Here is a 17,260-nt window from a genome sequence, read left to right as displayed (position 1 = left end):
AATGAGCACTCAGGGTGCAACATAACCAAAAACGAACGTTTACGAATGCGAGACCTGAGCTAACTATTTTCAAAACGCTCGCAAGCACTCGCAAGCGACTTTTCAACGGACCCACATTTTTAGATGGGCCTATGAGAGTAGGTTCAGGTAACCCGGACCGCATAATTACCAGGATGATTGGTGGCGTCACTTTCAAGTTAAATCTAGGACTCTCAATCCGCACACCTCAGTTTTCCGCTTCAGTATGGCGACTGACTCGTTTCCCCAACGCTTACCTACGCTGGATCGGCTGGGGGTCACTGATCCTTCCAATGTCTCCTCGTCCGAGGTAGCCACCGAGTGGCTCAACGCTTTCTCAGCTGCAATAGCTCGAAGTAATACCGCCGCTGTTGTCGACCTCTTTCTCGAAGATGGCTTCTGGAAGGACGTGATCGCACTAACTTGGGATTTCAGGACATTCGAAGGAAGGAAGGACATCAAAAAGCTTTTGGATGCTCGTCTCGCTGCTACGGATCTCAACGAACTGCGTCTCTTACAGGAGCCCTTGAAAGAACCTGTGCTGCAAAAAGTTCATCATGATCTTGTTTGGTTGCGGTTTTGCTTTAGTTTCACCACCAAGCATGGCAAAGGTTCTGCGGTCGTTTATCTCGTTCCTCTTCCAGATTCAAAGTGGAAGGCCTATACTCTGTTGACCTGTCTTGAATCGTTGACCGATTTCCCTCAAAAAGTGTGCATTCACGTTCCTTCATGAGCCTTTTCTGACTCCGTGGAAGCTCGGTCCCTTCAGAAACAAAGAGGCCGATCATGGAAATTGGGGAGAGAAGCGGCGCCAAGAGGCTGAGTTTTCAAGCAATGACCCAACAGTGCTTGTCATCGGTGCAGGGCACTGTGGCCTTGAGGCCGCGGCACAATTAAAGTGCATTGGTATACCCACGCTTGTCATTGATAAGAAACCTCGGGTTGGAGATAGCGTTCGTCCCGTTATAATTTCGGTATTTGACTGTAGCTAAAGGCTCAAGGGCGGTTTCATAGTGGAGAGATCGTTACAAGACTCTTTGTCTGCATGGCACAATCTGTTTGTGCTTTTTCTTCTACGAAAGGGGATTGACTGACAAACTTACAGGGTTCAATCAAATGCCTTACATGACGTGGGTGGTTTGTCAGAACTCCTTTGATTCGATCGTGATCTGTTCTGCAGCTTTCCACCAACATGGCCAGTCTACATCCCAGCTGAAAAAGTACAATATTATCCACATAATGAATGCTCACTGATTCTAGTGATTGCAGCTGGCAGACTGGTTGGAAGCATATGCAAGGTTGCTTGAGATCGACGTTTGGACGGCCTCAACGATCACCAGTACATCTTGGAACGATAGCACGAAAACCTGGTCCGTCGAAGTCAATCGCGGGGGTAAAGGTACTAGGGTTCTGACCGTTAAGCACCTCGTTTTTGCCACTGGATCTGGCGGTCGCCCGATAGTTCCCGATATCCCCGGGAAGGTATGTAACGCTAGAGCTGATCAAAACGTGACTCATGGGCGCAGGCAAGCTTCAAAGGGTCTACCGTGCACTCGTCAGAATTCGAATCTGCGGCTAATCATATCGGTAAAAAAGTAGTCGTAGTCGGTTGTTGCAATTCTGGTTGGTCTGTCATATCTTTCGTATTGAACAAGGTCTAAATATTTCATTAGCGCATGACATTGCTCAAGACTTCTGCAGTCACGGCGCCGACATCACGATGTGTGTCCCTTCGGTAGTGTCATTTTCATATCTCACCGAATATTAGGTATCAACGATCGTCGACGTTCGTGATCTCGGTGGAGTCAATGGCAGCAATGTCACGCGGTAATTATCTCTATGGTTGTTGGGAGTTTGGCTTGACTTTCCTTGCCTAGCTATCTATAATGATGACTTCCCCACTGAGCTGGCCGATACTTATAGTACCTCGCTACCTTGGGCAGTTTCTAGGCGACTGCATCAACGTATGGTTCCTGTAGTCGCCGAGACCGCAGACAAGTATGCCAGGCAAATCAAAAGCTCAGTTCCAGATGCATTGATCATAATCACAGGGCTATTTTAGATGGACTGGCCAAAGTTGGTTTTAAGACCAATCTTGGCATATATGGAGCAGGTCTTATGGCCCTTTACCTGGAGCGCGGTGGTGGCTACTACATCGGTGTGTGTACCTCTGATGCACAACGAAGATATATCTCAACAGCCTCCAGACACCGGAGCGAGTAAATCTATTATCAACGGGGATATCAAAATCAAAAACGGTTCCGCAATCGAGTCCTTCACGGAAAACGGCCTTCTATTTGCTGATGGCACCGAGCTACAGGCAGATATCATAGTGTTTGCTACGGGGTATGCCTATATTTCACTTTGACGAGCAGGACTCATACTTGCTTACAGTTATGGCGATCCCCGTGACTTCATGCGCGAGATTTGTGGAGACGAAATCGCATCAAAAGTTACCCAGGTCTGGGGTTTAGACGAAGAAGGGCAATCTTCGGGAGTGTGGAGGTACTGCGGGCATGATGGTCTGTGGTTCGCAAACGGTATTTCGCATCGTTCTTGTCATGGGCACGTCGGTCTTATTTTGATGAACAGCTAATTTGTCTCTGGCGCGCTTCCACAGTCTCCATTTGGCCATGCGTGAGTTCCTTCCTTGTGGTATATAGAGCGTTGCTGATGATCGAAAATGTAGAAATCAAAGCAATAGAAGAAGGTGTTTTGAATAGGGCGGATATAGTTATTTGATGACATTTCGAAGATTTACCTGTAAAATGTACGAGTACTGATTGTGTGAGAGGTTGTATGTAGAATGAATTCAATAGAATTTTTCACTGGAGCCCTCGTACATGAAAAACAAGATTTTTGTCGGACCATGTCACCAATGTGTTTTTTTAGAATATACATGTACTCCTTCTGGTTTGAAGACCCTAAGTATGTGGGACATACTGGGGCATACTCCCGCTTATATATAATAGGTTGTGTTTATTGTCACCAGTAGAACCTCGCCCGCACAGGGGTTGAATCCTTGCCTTTCGCAAATTTCCGACAAATGGGTTCTGAGGCGGAACTTAGTCAGCATTTTACTGCCACTGCACAGCTGCAAGTCTCTAACGTTCTCCGAGTCTACATCAATGCATCCGCATACACTGCAAGTTAAGTGAAAATAGTTTCCTCAATATGTGACACTATGTTTTAGCATTGATGCTATGCATTTTTGAACGTAGCTCTCCGTTAAATTCGTTCCACACCCCCGTGATCTCCGGAAGTCACGAGTCAGGACACATTGCAAGTAAACTGCTGGAACTGAGCGCAGCCATGGACATATTTCTCCTACTCACACCGTGACGCACATGATTTTCTCACTCAGTTGTTACGGTGGTTCCATTGAGCTTTTATAACGCTATGATTTGCATTCTCCGGACTCCCGGGATAAAATTGGATGCGCAGATATGAAAAGACAACATCCGTCTCCGCCTGCTTAGACGTGAAGCATCGGCATTTTTGCTCTTGCGACTGATGCTATGCATTAGTAAGTCAACGTATTGAATTGATCATAAAGAAATGTAGTTTGACATTTAGCAATTTTCGCATCATGCAGCCAAGCTACACCTTATATCGCAGGTCTGTTGCATATGGGCTTGTGAACTCGTCACTGATATGCTATATGCTCCTCCTGGACGTACTTAATGTCATACCTTATCGTCCACAGTGCTGGTGGATACCAAATAAAGCCACGTAGTGATGGATTGAGCAGTGCGGAACCACATAAGAGGACCCGGACCCGGAAATGAACGGTCTTGATGCGATTCTGACAACTTGACGCTATGCTAGTATGAGACATATATATAAGTTTGTGTCTCTCAACCAAGGGGATGCATCATTTGTGCTGCTAATAGTAGACTTAGCTCTAGCCTTCCTTAGGCAGGCCATACAGAAAGAAGACCAGTTCTTCAATTTAGCGAAGATGGGCAGCTATGTGGATCAACATTGGCAAACTGTTGCAGTGCGTACCCCACTTCATTAGTCAGTCTTTGATTGCTCATTCGAATTCAGTTTGTTGAAGGTAGTCTATACTCATATTCTGATTTATTTTGCATGACTGAATTCCTTGGACAGCCGCGTCCACAGCAGCCTTGGTAAGGAGGAACAAATATAACGCAATCCTATGACAATCATAGCCCAATTTCCTCCAGCTTTTTGACTTCTGCCTTACTTTCGACTCAGAGGTCAGTATATTTCGGTGATCATAGTATACAAAACTGAAGTATTGTTAGGTTCGTTGGACATGGGGGAGAAAGTGGGGGATAATGAGGATAGCCTTCGTTATTTCTCGCTATCTTCCAATTGGAACTGTTGCTATGTACTTATATTGTGGGTACTCGTGGTATTCTATCTCCTTCGCTAATGAGTGCCTCGGATAGACGGCGTCGGGTCAACTCACGGGGAAACCGTGAGCATAGACTCTTCTGACAGTGTGAGTATATCTGACGATATCCTAGCCAAATTCTGGGACATACATGGTCGTAATTGGCAGTTGCGTATATGATGACTTCATTTAAATCATTCTGAATACTCAATTCTTTTGCCAGCCATGAATGCCTTGGGTGCCGCTGCTGCTGACGGTCAGTATCTGCTCCAAGTCAAAATATTTCTACCCGTAACGTCTTTTCAGTCATGCTCGCAGCAAGGGTGCACGCCTTTTGTGGACGTGAAAAGAGGATATTGATTGCGATATCATTCTTCAGCATAGTGACCTTAATGCTCTCCCTTGGCAATTTTCTTGTTGCTCAATATTGCACATTAATTTAGGTCACGGTTTCAGCTACGCTAATAATTTTCTATATCGCTGCAAGTAAATGCGGAAGTCTGTATCTCTCCCTTCACATGTCTTCTGCTCACCCGTAACCCAGAATCTACGTGTGACGCATCGGAGGCCAAACAATTCTTAGGTATCCTCTATATTTTACCCATGACCTATCAGCTTGGTACATATCATTTCGATAAATTTTCTCACCGACCACTAACCTACTCCAGTATTGATGGCCTTGACAGTGCACAAACGTTTCAAATTTTACCGACAGGAAAAGACCCCACTGGTTTCTACTGTATATCGGGATGGCATGATTTACATGCTATGCATTGCCCGTGAGTCTTATAGATTATCTTCAAGATCACGGCCTTGATTTTTGTAGTGGCCTCTATAGTGAATTGTGTGGGCATTATGAAGCTTCCTGTGAGTGGCTTGCCTTGGTTATATGATAAACTTCTGATCAAGCTGCCCAGTCACCATATTGCAATATTCTCTATAGGTAAATCCTATTGTGGTTGTCCCTGTCTTCAATTCTGAGTCAGATAAGCCCCCAGGTAGTCGTGTACAGCGTTTTTGCCTCACGCATAATGTTCAATCTGCGAGCAACACACGAATCGCAGGATGTCCCTATAACCGGGCCAGTCACCTCGAGCGTGGTCATTGCTCGACCGATCCAAACTTCTTCCGGTGTGGATCGTCTAGAGCTGCCGGATATTAGAAACGTTTGATTCGCGTTCCACTATGGCTGAGCATTATACAAACTTTTAACTTACTTTCAACCATGCCGGATATTATATACATAACTTTCAACTATGGTTGTAGTGCTCTCTGTGCATACATATCCCCTGCTACCCTTCCCGACATTGATACATTAACTTAGTCTTCAAGCCTATGCAAGACCCCTATGATGCACCAGCAATACACTCAAAGCTACCTCCAAAAATATCTGTGCAGTTCGATTTGCCAAACGTCGCGATATTATTTGATTGACGTTGAGCGAGTCGCACATAACCGACATCACAAAGCCCTGTCCATCCCCATGCATATAAAAACAACCAGCGATCAAGTATACAAAGTGATTAGACACATCGAAAGCACTGTGATCAAGAGTATGCGAGCATGCGCGTGTATTTCTACCTTGTCACGCCGGTGGTGCTCTTGAAGTTCATAGTGTCTGTCGTGCCGACAATCGGAGCGAGGTGGACTCGACGAAACGTTTTCAGGCCATTTTGGTGGAGGATATACCCGTTAGATTTTTTGGTACCTTTAATAGTAATCGTGAAGATAAGTAGGTTATGCGTTGATGCGGTGTAGACTGTACCACAGAAAATCTATACAGTTGTATTGTGTTCTCACAGCCAACTTGGATGTGCTTTTGTGATACGAGATGGCCCAAAAACCAAGGCAACGTCCCGCTGATGGAAAGCGGTCAATTTCCAAGTCGCAGGTTCCTCAATTCAAGTATCAAGTAAATGGTGAAACATAAAAATGCCGTGATAACGATCTCATTAACCAACAATAATCTCACAAGCTTAGAATACTCGTGCAAGCGTGAAGCTTTTTGATTTTAACGCAATCTGCCATGCAATCAGTGTCAAAGATGAGCAGAAAGGCGTGGAATTTCTGCCAAGACCACCTGCCTTCGAATAGGGTATTGTACGACCGCTCGATCGGGAAGGCGGTGGTTCACCCACAGTCCACAGGTCATTGATACGTCATGTTGCATCCACACTTCGGACTGTCCGCAGACCAAAAATCCACAAGGGCTCGAGTATAAAACAGACCATCAATGGACTCAAACCTCTACTCTCCCATTCTGTCGTCTGCACTCTCGGTGAGCACACTCATAAAAGCTAGCAAATTGCGACTTACCCGTTCCCATAGCCATCTTCTATCATGTCTGACACATCTAGACTCTGCACCGTCGAACTTCTCCAGTCTTGGAAATGCGGGGAAGCCCAACAACATTGTCCCCTTCGCTGGGCTATCTACGTCGAAACCAGCCCTGGTATAGGGAACATCTATCAGATCATCGGGAACTCCGATAACTATGCCATCGATGTCGGACGCAACCAGCCTCTCGAAAGGGACTTGTACGATCGTTTTAGTATTGGAACAGTCACCTTGGAGGAGCTCGGCGAAATGGAGGTAATCCTCGAAACAGTTGGGATCGTGCGCAATGTTCCCAGTTGGAACAACAATGATTGGATTATATCCGCCCTGGGCACTCTCTCGCAGTCAAAGCTGTCAGGCATCATGCCGAAAACTAGATTGGCTAGGAATCGAACATCTGATGGAATTTGTGGGTGGCAATCTTGCAGGTGTAGCGGGCACTCGCGTTAAGAAAATGCACGAATGGCACTGAACTTTGCACCTGAATGCGATGGGTTGCGCGGGTCGTTTAAAGCACTCGTCAATGTTGCTTATAACAATTTTCATAGTTCATTCTCCACTTGTACTTTGTATCATCATGTCGATAGTTCGTTCACTGACCTAGTGTCATGGATTAGCAATATAATACTTGTATAGTAGGGCTTTGGCACGCACAGCGAAGGTATAACATCAGTGGAGAAGCTTATTTGGTGGTCGTGCTTGAGGAGAATTTGACCTAGAATAGGAGAAGGTGGAGATATAGTTCTTATCGAAATTTTGGGACATGCACATCGCAGGGATACTGCTCTGGAATGCACCTGATCATGAATGCGATAGGTTGTGAAGGTGGTTGAAAGAACTCATCAATGATGCTGCGGGGGAAGCTAATGGCAATATCCTGCAAGTACAATGAATTAGAAACGAACGTACGACATGATGATCACGCGACAGATATTTCAACACCATCCCAGATGTTTCAGCAGACTATGCTCGGAACACCGTCAATATTGATATCTTCCCCCAGGCAAGCTCCGTACACCCCCCGGCCTGCAAGCACGCAAGCGCGATGAAGAAAGTTACTGAGCACATGAACGCATGCGTGGTGGAAGAGCAGCTCGCTACCGTGATATGAAAGAATTATGACAAGGATGGGAAGAAAAAATGGGATTTAGGCGCAAGGGCGGAAGAAGAAAATGGGGTAAAGAGTGCAGGGAAGGAACAGGAACTCGGTATGCGAGCGTGCGCATAGACTCAGACTTTTACTACTAACCTTCCAGTGTTCCTGAAATTAATTCATTGTCTATCGTGCCAACAATCTGTCATCATGGTGAAGAAGATAGCCACAAACCGAGATGTGACATACAAGCGCTGGTAGCAGCGCTACGAGCTTGGAGAGCATGTCATGTTGCATCCACTGTCAAAAGTTGATCCAGGCTCCTTACGTAAGATATAATGGACAAGCTTGTTTGTCTTTGCTTGCCCGACAGCTTGTCCTACTATTCTTTGCTCGGGAAATTCATAGGTTTGTTGCAATTATGCAGGACGGCAGAGCACCAAGGTTTGCCTTATTAACTTTTTGTATCATGCAGAGACTGACTGTTTACGAATTCTAGGATTAGGAATCGGGCGCCTGCCGCTATCCAGGTTTGTTTCGTTGACATATGTGTCTGCATTTGTTGACCCTCCATAATTACATTCATAGATCACCGCAGAGCAGCTTCTGCGAGAGGTGTGTTGTTTAAGTTTCCCGCCTTGCCGTATTCACAATTTTGTGTCCTTTAGGCTCAAGAGCGTCAAGAATCCACCTTCCGCGCTCCCAAACAACGCGTTGAGGATTTTGAAGAACTCCACGAGTACCGCGGCCGCAAGCGCAAGGAGTTTGAAGAGCGGGTCAGAAGGACAAGAGGTAGCATGTGAGTATCGCATTAAATATTGGTGATACTCTCGCTGAATATTGTATCAGCAAAGAATGGACTCAGTATGCAAACTGGGAGGTACGTTGCTCACAATCTTTGGTTGATATTGGGGTCTGATACGCATTCCTATCAGGCTAGTCAAAATGAATTTGACCGATCTCGCTCTATCTTTGAACGCGCTTTGGACGTGGACCCTCGAAGCGTGCAACTATGGCTCAGTTATACTGAAATGGAGCTCAAGTCCCGAAATGTCCAACACGCACGCAATCTATTCGATCGCGCCGTGACTCTATTGCCTCGAGTGGACCAGCTCTGGTACAAGTACGTTTACTTGGAAGAGCTTCTGCAAAATGTCCCCGGTGCCCGACAAGTCTTTGAGCGGTGGATGCAGTGGGAACCGGACGACAAAGCTTGGCAAGCATACATAAAGATGGAGGAACGGTATGACGAATCGGACAGGGCCAGTGTTATATATGAGCGATGGATAGCTGTCAGGCCGGATCCGAGGGTATGGGTGAAGTGGGCAAAGTTTGAAGAAGAGCGGGGGAAGTTAGACAAAGCGAGAGAGGTATTCCAAACCGCTCTCCAGTTTTTTGGGGACGAGGAAGAGCAAGTAGAAAAGGCTCAAGCAGTTTTCAATGCTTTTGCTAAAATGGAAACTCGGTTGAAAGAGTACGAGCGTGCTCGAGTGATATACAAGGTACGTCGTCATGCGTATACTCTGCTAGGCGTACTTGACAGTCCAGATAATAGTTCGCACTATCACGTCTTCCGCGATCAAAATCAGCCAATTTATACGCAGCTTATACCAAATTTGAGAAGCAGCACGGCACACGGTCTATTGTAGAATCTACTGTGCTTGGTAAGCGAAGAATCCAATACGAAGACGAGGTTTCGCAGGACGGGCGAAATTATGATGTCTGGTTCGACTACGTTCGGCTGGAAGAAGGTGGCCTACGAACTTTGCGAGAAGAAGGGGGCACCAAGGAAGAGGAGGATGCAGCCACGGAGCGCGTGCGAGACGTTTACGAGCGTGCTGTTGCACATGTACCTCCTGGACAAGAAAAGCGTCATTGGAGACGGTATATCTTCCTTTGGCTTGAGTATGCTTTGTTCGAGGAGATTGAAACCAAGGTCTTTTCATTTCCATACACACCACTTGTTTACTCTGACATTATTCTACAGGACTATGACCGTGCACGCCAAGTATATCGTACCGTTTTGAATCTTGTACCACACAAGCAGTTTACTTTCGCAAAACTGTGGATCATGGCTGCGAGGTTTGAGATCAGACAGTTAAATTTAACGGCAGCGCGCAAAATGCTCGGGACCGCCATTGGCATGTGCCCGAAGGAGTCTTTGTTCAAGGGTTATATTCAACTCGAGATGGATGTATGATCTTCACTTTCTTGGTTTTACGATATACTAATGTCATGTTTAGCTGCGAGAATTTGACCGCGTGCGGACATTGTACGAAAAGTATCTTGAGGTATGTCGCGAAGGTCTCTTTCTTTCCTCAGCAGTGATGAAACATCTTCTGCAGTACGATCCTACCAACTCAGCGGCGTGGATCAAATACGCTGAACTCGAGACGGCTCTTGAGGACTTCACTCGTGCAGAGGCAATCTTTGAACTCGGAGTGTCTCAAGCATCACTATCGATGCCCGAAATCCTTTGGAAGGCATATATCGACTTCGAAGTCGATGAGCAGGGTGATCGAGAGAAGACTAGGTCACTTTACGAGCGCCTGGTGGTTCTCAGCGGACACCACAAGGTGTGGATATCCTATGCCGAGTTCGAGGGGTCAAGTATTCCCTTGCCGAGAGCTATGCGAGAAGAAGAGGAAGATGAGGATGCCGAACCTCGTGTTGTCGCTGGTAATCCCGAACTATCACGACAAGTCTTTGAACGTGGTTACAAAGACTTGAAGGTCAAGGGCCTCAAAGCCGAGGTATGAGCAGCAGTTTTATAATCGAGTCGGAGCTGAACTTTCATCAGAGGGCTGCTTTACTCGAGTCATGGAAGGCGTTCGAACAAGAACATGGCAGCGAGAGCGATTTAGCTAAGGTGGAAGGCATGATGCCTATCATCGGCAGGAAGCAGCACGTCGACAAAGAGACAGGCCAAGTAGTAGAAGGTCAGCGATCCACCCCGTATATAATAGCACAGCTTCCTGATTGTTCTTACGCAGATTGGGAACTTGTGTTCGCCGACGACGAACGAGAAGCCAATCCAAGATCTTTCAAGTTCTTGCAGATGGCTCATGCCTGGAAACAGTCACAGGCCAAGAAACCTGGAGGGAGTGGTATTCTTTCTGGTTTCACTCCTGCGACATCGAGTGTGCCAGAATCTGGCCAGAATGACGATGTACGGATGGAGGACCGTAGGGAGCAGGACGATTCACATAGCGATGTTGCTAGCTCTGACGGTGAATGATGGTTGACCAGGTACCTGCTGGAACTCTATGTATTCCATAATTTCTGAATGCACTTGCTTGTCGAGATTCTAGGCTGTAAGCTTGTAGACAATGTTGGCACGTGTGGGTAAATAATGGTTCGTTGTACGCTTTGCCACTTGCCGTCGCGGAGTTCAAAGTGAAGGGGGTCTCGTCTTTGTTTTAGATATCTCCTTGGAAAATTCAGTTAAGTGGCCCAACACACAATCTGTGCACAAAAGTAATTGACAAAAGGATAAGACCCCAGATTTGAAAACACCGTCCTATGTGGGTCCACCGACCCACAAGAAGCTACGTACAGATATAGCTTTGCACTGCCAAAGCGTGTACAATGACCCCAAATGCAACTCGGTAGCATCAACAATCCGAAGCACATGCAACAATGCCTTCCAAAGGCGACCAATACGAATATCTTTTCTGTGGGTCCAAAAGAAATTCTTCGACTGATACGTGCAAGTCGGGCGACCTATATTCTGTTTTCGAACATAACGAGGTCAGCTGGGCGGAGTTAACTTGTGACAGCGGTGCTCATTGACTCGAGGCTACGTGTCGACGATCGGACAGACGGCGCTTCTTCCATCCCACGATGTCTTTTTCTGTCCGCGTCTGTTTGAAAATTTTGGTTCCCGAACAATCGAGAAATGCTTGTGCATTGTGGCATGCACTCCCGGGGAAGAACATTGCTGCGGTCGCGGTTTTCATTGGACAGTGATTGATTGTTGATGCCATTCCCGTGGATGGCCCACTCCCCTGGGGCTCGATGGCTTAAAGGTGTATAAGAATGTGGCGGCTTTTCAGTACCTTGACTTCTAGGGCCTCGTTGCAGGTGGCTTCCTCGCCCAGTTCCTCCCCCCTTTGGAGATCTATGATTACGGGCACTGGGTAACACTAATTAACAGGTTAGAATAATATTAAATTGTGCGCGCAACGGACATCCTTCCAGCCTCTTGGATATTGCCATCGGCTCAAGAATTGTATTTCTCGATCGTTCAATATAAACCGCTATTTTGGTAAAACACAAAAATAAATTATCGAGGTCCATAGTAATACAGATGCTAGCAAGATAATCGTCCAATATACATCACTATTTTTCGGAAACATTATGCTCCAAGACATCGCTCGACGACCTCCTTACACACGACATCGATACTCTGCGCGTTCTCCTAAAAATCTCACCCATACAAATTACTGCACAGTGTAGCCCGTATATGATGAACTGGAGGCTGATCAGGACGCCAGCAATAAAACACATGGCCAACACGGCAGTCGGCCAAGCGGACCATGCAACTGAAAGCAAAAAGGCCATTAAGGCACATGCTGACACGAACATACATACAGCAGGAAGACGCGATGATATGCAAAAGAACAGATATTTGCCGTATACGTCACGAGCAAATTTCTAGGCGGCTCTGAGTATATATTCTGATGCGTACAATTGAGATTTACCTGAAATTTTTTGGCGTTTGCTCCACTATACACCAATAGGAACCAGCCATCGATTGCGATACCGATGCCTGAAGCGACGCTTCCTAGAGCTATCGAGCCTTGGGCGAAATTGTTGACAGAGAATAACGAGCTGGACGAAAAACCGAACACAGCCGCGTCAAGCCTAGGAAAGAAGATAAATAATTGCGGAAAGAAGTCATCTTTGATGATGCACATACCCGGCAAGAGCGACCAACTACACATAATCAAGGCTAAATGAGAGCAGGTAGAACAGTCATGTCATCACGCACCGATGCACCCACATAATACCATTCAGATGTGAGTTTTTCCAATATACGTTCGTACTCAGAGTCACTGCGAGCCTCTCGAAGTTCAGCATAAGACGAAAAAGAGTCGACAAGGGTATCGATAAATGACAACGAATTGTCCACAGATATCTGCTCTGTGTAACTGGGTAAAAGGGAAGGCGCAAGGGGAACAACATTAACCACGGCACTCAAGTTGGTATTGTCTGTAAATGAAAAGCTGTCATAACTGTCATTAATGCGTTTGACATGCTCGTCAAGTGGGCGGTCATCATCTGTGTCCGAGGCGTATCCTCGACGGATCCGTATACCGGAGAATTCAGGTGGGACTGGAGGAGTTATGGCACGACTCGAACAGGAAAAGTTACATGTCCCATCTGATTCTGGTTCCGATTCAAACGTCGGTGAAGATTGCCCAAGTGCTGAGATTGCAGCTGTCAGCCAATGAACACGACGGTGAAGACCACTCTTACACATGATGTCATCGTCGTATTGGTCTTCTGATATCAACAAATTTTCTAATGCGTGGAGTTCCGCCCGAGTCTCGGGGATTTCAAGTTTAACAACAAGGAAAACTGAAACTGTTCTTCCTCGAGCCAACCCACGCATAGAGGGCTGTGCTACAGGACTCAACGGTATTTTGAAAGCTGGAATGCGTCAAACAAAGCATAATGGCAATTCGCAACACTTACAATTTTCAGTACCCTTTAACTTAGATAGAGCCTGAAGCGACAAGGAAGTCTTCGCAACTAAATGCCGGTTCTTGCGTTTCTTCTTGTTCGACGCTTGATAATGCACATTGAAGTCCATTCGGGTACGGCCGTCCGCGCCCTGCCTGGTCAAATGTATCGGTGAGTGGCAGGAAACTGTAATATTAAAAAGATGACAAACTTTATCATGAAACGTTCCCTGAGATTTGGGTTCTGTCCGTCGCATCCTAGGTTCACTTCATAATGTTGGTACTGGTCTACCACTATAGAAACGATTGGTCTCCAAGACTTTTCAGGACGCAAAGGCTGATACCCTTGTGCGCGAATGACTGTAATTGCATAAACGGCAAGTCAAGCAAGTTTTCGTAACTATCTAGCGCTGGTGTATACATACCGGTGATTACCCAGGGACTTTTCAAGTAACGTGTTACTAGTGAGCTACTTCAGCCCTCTCATCATTGGCTGATATGCGCACCGTGACTCTGATTCGTCCGTACATTGCATGTGCAGCAGAAGTACCTTGGGAATTGGCTGGTGGAGTGTGGGATAAGGCCAAGTGGCAGTGCTGACTTCCAGTGTAAATGCTTTGATTGCACCTTGATGCGGCCGTATTAATATTATTATTTGGTGCCACTTATCATTATTTTTGGAACAATATCTTACTAAAGGAGCCTTGATGCGGGTCAGAAAATAATGCGCTAAGCCTGCAAACACCTGGTCGATATTTTCATTGACAGCCTGCACGGCCATGGAACAAATCAATCAGACACCTTGGAGATTCTTGTGAGTTGCAGGACAAGGAAATATAATACTATAATATAACATATTAATAACCCCATTAATCAATTTATGGTACGGTTAAGCAACGCGGGTCCCTTGCATCCATGACATAATGATATTGCCTTGTAATCGCCGAAGGCGCGCGGTTAAAACCCCGCACCGTGATAGTTATTTCAAATAGGTATTTGTGACAGATTAGTTCTACTCCGCGAGGGCAGTAAACCTGTGTAAACCCAACATGACGCTTGTGCATGAGCATTAATATTTGGTGGTATGCACAACAGCGGAAGTGCTTTTTTTTTTTTTTTTTTTTTTTTTTTTTTTTGATCCAGTTTTTTGTCCATTGAGAGATGTACTCTATGTAGGACAGTACTGTCTAGTCAGGGAGCCCCATGCTCCGTCCCTTCGTTACATCCCCAAATGCCCTGGTGTAAGGCGTACCCCACCAGTCCGCCGTTCCCGCCGGCCGTTTTAGATGGGCGATGTGGTACACTATGGGATGACTATAAGTAAGATTGCTTGTGTAGAGGCTATCGGTAAACGTATAACGCATGCTCGGTCGCTTTCGCGAGCCAAACAGAGATCAGTTGGAGTGTGCAGTAAGAGTAAAGTGGATATAAGAATCGAGGAGACATAGAAGCTAGGGTGCGCTTCCTAGATGGACTGAGAGACAGGTGGTCCAAGGTGTCGGGGAGTCCTATATCCGCGTCTTGCTGGCTGAATCCCCAAGGTGAGACCGAAGATCTCGTGTAGGCGAGCTGTTAGGGTTGAGATTAGGGGAGGATATGATATTATGGAGGGAGTCAAGTGACAGTAGAGTAGTAGCTGGATATTAGGGTGTGTCAGAAAGGTCAGGTTTTAGGTAGCGAGATTTCACCTAGCGTGGATTTTAATCGACGAGTTTGGTTAACATATCGGACAAGGATGACAATGGCTTCTGGGTCGGTTAGGATGTGCGATAACGAGGTGGATTTCCGTCCCAGGGCCTGGGACATGACTTGACGAGCTGCGAGATAATGCGGGCATTCAAATAGATAGTGAGGGACAGTTTCATCAATATACGGGCAATGAGGACAATCGGGAGAGTCAGTTTTCGTGAGTCGGAACAGGTGTTGGTTGAGTGGTAGGTGACGGGTGCGTAGGCCAATGATGAGACCGGTGAGACGTTTAGAGAATGGCGAGGTGAGCTTGAGAAATGAACGTTTGATGGCAGAGGGGTCTATATGTTGGATATGTTGGAAGCGGGGGGAGGTGGACCATAGGTCGGCCCACTTGGCGTGCGTGCGTTCTCGATGGGCTTGCTTGATAGCTGAAAGGCTGAGCGGCAGTGTATTGTTACGAAGGTATTTGGGGAGAAGCTCACGAGGGCTATTGCGGTTCCTTCCCTCAGCCGCTACTTTCGCTGCTTTGTCTGCCTCCTCATTCCCGTGTACCCCCTCATGTCCTGGGACCCAGCGGAGCGTTAGTTTGAGACCTGGGTTTGCGCGTTTGATCTTCTGTAGGAGATTCTGAAATTTCATTGCTAGATATGAACCTGGATTAGAGTAAAAGCTCTCACCGGATAAGATGGCTGCCTGGTTGTCGACGGAGATGGAGATAGGGAACGTGAGATCTCGTTCAGTGGCGATCAGTTTGGCGGCTAGGGTCAGGCCGACCATTTCGGCTTCAAATACAGTGTGATCTTCGTCCTTGCCTAGGTAATAGCGCAGAGTGCGTGGGGTTTTGCCTGCACGGAATAGAATGGCTGCGGCGCCTATATGGCCATCATGTCCGGAGCCGTCGCTGAAAACTTGAATGTCGTCTGGTAGGTCGTGATGTTCGTTGATAGCGTCTTCGCGGGAGGCAGCAATGTGCGTATCATAGAGATTGGAGGAGGTGGGTGCACGACGAGCTGGGATGAGGGTTTCAATGTCGGAGGGGTTGATTTGGTAAAATCGGGTGAGACGATGGAGGGAGGAGCGATGGGACGAAACATAACGACTAGCGGCGGTTCTGACTGCAGTGTAAAGAGGATGAGTATCAGGGTGTGCGGACATTCGGATGATAGCACGATGGCACGTGTTCTGGAGCAATAGGGCCATCGGCAGGAGGTTAGCATGTACTTCGAGCACGTCAGTAGCAGTGCTGCGCATAGCCCCGGTCATGGCAATGGCAGCGATGCGCTGGATAGAGGTGAGTTTTATGGCCACTCCTAGGGATCCTCGCTGCAGGGTGTTAGTGCCTTCACGATATGCTGGTGTAAACCAAAGGTCAGCCGCGTATAGCATCTTGGGGACGGCGGTGGCTTGGTAAAGCTGCCTCATGAGACGAAGTGGGATGCCTTTAGACATGGTGGAAAGTCGTCGAAGCTGTAGAACATAAGCTAATCCCTTGGCCAGCGCGTTGTCAACCTGAGCTTTCCATCTCAACTCCTGATCGAGAATGACACCTAAGAAACGATGAGTGGGAGAAGGATGAATAACGGCGCCTCGGAGATGCAACACAGGGCGCTCTCTTTGTCTGTTCATGGAGAAATCAATCAGTGCGAATTTGTTAGTCTCGAATTTTGAGTTGTGGTCTCGTGACCAGTCGAAGGCCCCATTCCGTCGTTCGAGCATGTCTTTGAGGATGCGGTGAGTCTCGTGGAAATCCTTACCTATGGCCACTAGGGCCGTGTCGTCTACAAAAGCAAGGGTTAGTTCGGTTAGGGACGCGCGTCCATGTCGGGGTTTCGCGATGTCTACAAGATCAGCACTATATATAATATATAAAATCATTGAAAGGGGATCGCCCTGTCCTATACCATTATTGATGTTGATCCAGTCTGAAGTGTACCCGTCGAAGTGTAGCTGCGTCTTGCGGTCCGTGAGGACCTGCTCCGTGAAGTCGACCAATGCTGAGGGCAAGCGTCGATTCCGCATGTTGTGTAGCAGCCGTTTGGTGACCGCGTTCGGGAAGGCCCCCTCGATGTC

General features: G+C 46.9%; 5 protein-coding genes across 5 annotated transcripts; 4 read left to right on the top strand and 1 right to left on the bottom strand.

Moving 5' to 3' along the window:
- The first annotated feature begins 20 nt into the window (after nucleotides 1–20).
- HD556DRAFT_1274536 (uncharacterized protein) lies at nucleotides 21–2,851 on the top strand. Its single transcript, XM_041299216.1, has 15 exons — nucleotides 21–727; nucleotides 774–971; nucleotides 1,033–1,075; nucleotides 1,124–1,148; nucleotides 1,199–1,238; nucleotides 1,288–1,500; nucleotides 1,545–1,641; nucleotides 1,692–1,740; nucleotides 1,787–1,845; nucleotides 1,896–2,016; nucleotides 2,070–2,176; nucleotides 2,226–2,364; nucleotides 2,413–2,558; nucleotides 2,611–2,655; nucleotides 2,708–2,851. Exons 1-15 carry the CDS (start codon nucleotides 245–247, stop codon nucleotides 2,758–2,760), a joined length of 1,818 nt encoding a protein of 605 aa, XP_041157041.1. The 5' UTR covers nucleotides 21–244; the 3' UTR covers nucleotides 2,761–2,851.
- Nucleotides 2,852–4,525: 1,674 nt separating this feature from the next.
- HD556DRAFT_1393819 (uncharacterized protein) lies at nucleotides 4,526–5,759 on the top strand. Its single transcript, XM_041303623.1, has 6 exons — nucleotides 4,526–4,548; nucleotides 4,605–5,000; nucleotides 5,050–5,160; nucleotides 5,208–5,248; nucleotides 5,299–5,324; nucleotides 5,373–5,759. Exons 2-6 carry the CDS (start codon nucleotides 4,985–4,987, stop codon nucleotides 5,551–5,553), a joined length of 375 nt encoding a protein of 124 aa, XP_041157040.1. The 5' UTR covers nucleotides 4,526–4,548; nucleotides 4,605–4,984; the 3' UTR covers nucleotides 5,554–5,759.
- Nucleotides 5,760–6,721: 962 nt separating this feature from the next.
- On the top strand, nucleotides 6,722–7,168 carry HD556DRAFT_1242842 (uncharacterized protein; the record flags this gene model as incomplete). Its single annotated transcript, XM_041298317.1, has 1 exon — nucleotides 6,722–7,168. The coding sequence occupies one exon, from the start codon at nucleotides 6,722–6,724 to the stop codon at nucleotides 7,166–7,168; it is 447 nt and encodes a 148-aa protein (XP_041157039.1).
- Nucleotides 7,169–8,180: 1,012 nt separating this feature from the next.
- On the top strand, nucleotides 8,181–11,163 carry HD556DRAFT_745583 (uncharacterized protein). The gene is made up of 12 exons (XM_041311489.1): nucleotides 8,181–8,255; nucleotides 8,311–8,341; nucleotides 8,400–8,426; nucleotides 8,480–8,610; nucleotides 8,661–8,691; nucleotides 8,747–9,313; nucleotides 9,367–9,747; nucleotides 9,799–10,005; nucleotides 10,055–10,102; nucleotides 10,157–10,564; nucleotides 10,612–10,750; nucleotides 10,805–11,163. Exons 1-12 carry the CDS (start codon nucleotides 8,233–8,235, stop codon nucleotides 11,047–11,049), a joined length of 2,238 nt encoding a protein of 745 aa, XP_041157038.1. The 5' UTR covers nucleotides 8,181–8,232; the 3' UTR covers nucleotides 11,050–11,163.
- A 989-nt stretch (nucleotides 11,164–12,152) lies between these two features.
- On the bottom strand, nucleotides 12,153–13,874 carry HD556DRAFT_1242858 (uncharacterized protein; the record flags this gene model as incomplete). Its single annotated transcript, XM_041298320.1, has 7 exons — nucleotides 12,153–12,467; nucleotides 12,515–12,677; nucleotides 12,733–12,749; nucleotides 12,805–13,202; nucleotides 13,287–13,466; nucleotides 13,512–13,654; nucleotides 13,711–13,874. Coding segments are annotated over 7 exons (1,380 nt in total), but the record flags the coding sequence as incomplete, so codon positions are not given.
- Nucleotides 13,875–17,260: the final 3,386 nt, after the last annotated feature.

This window comes from Suillus plorans (assembly GCF_016647745.1).
Source record: "Suillus plorans strain S12 chromosome Unknown HD556scaffold_53, whole genome shotgun sequence".
Taxonomy (NCBI): domain Eukaryota; kingdom Fungi; phylum Basidiomycota; class Agaricomycetes; order Boletales; family Suillaceae; genus Suillus; species Suillus plorans.
Note: the sequence above shows the minus strand (reverse complement) of the source record. Positions and strands in the feature narration are given on the sequence as shown.

What these genes read in the sequence shown, in the direction of transcription:
- HD556DRAFT_1393819 (XM_041303623.1), top strand. An exon ending in TTACATGCTATGCATTGCCC is followed by an intron (nt 5,161 to 5,207) that starts GTGAGTCTTATA and finishes TGATTTTTGTAG; the next exon opens with TGGCCTCTATAGTGAATTGT. An exon ending in TATTGCAATATTCTCTATAG is followed by an intron (nt 5,325 to 5,372) that starts GTAAATCCTATT and finishes GAGTCAGATAAG; the next exon opens with CCCCCAGGTAGTCGTGTACA.
- HD556DRAFT_1274536 (XM_041299216.1), top strand. Translation starts at nt 245, where the DNA reads ATGGCGACTGACTCGTTTCCCCAACGCTTACCTACGCTGGATCGGCTG. An exon ending in AATCAAATGCCTTACATGAC is followed by an intron (nt 1,149 to 1,198) that starts GTGGGTGGTTTG and finishes TCTGTTCTGCAG; the next exon opens with CTTTCCACCAACATGGCCAG. An exon ending in CGGTGGTGGCTACTACATCG is followed by an intron (nt 2,177 to 2,225) that starts GTGTGTGTACCT and finishes AACAGCCTCCAG; the next exon opens with ACACCGGAGCGAGTAAATCT.
- HD556DRAFT_745583 (XM_041311489.1), top strand. Translation starts at nt 8,233, where the DNA reads ATGCAGGACGGCAGAGCACCAAG. An exon ending in CAGGACGGCAGAGCACCAAG is followed by an intron (nt 8,256 to 8,310) that starts GTTTGCCTTATT and finishes TACGAATTCTAG; the next exon opens with GATTAGGAATCGGGCGCCTG. An exon ending in CTCAGTATGCAAACTGGGAG is followed by an intron (nt 8,692 to 8,746) that starts GTACGTTGCTCA and finishes CATTCCTATCAG; the next exon opens with GCTAGTCAAAATGAATTTGA.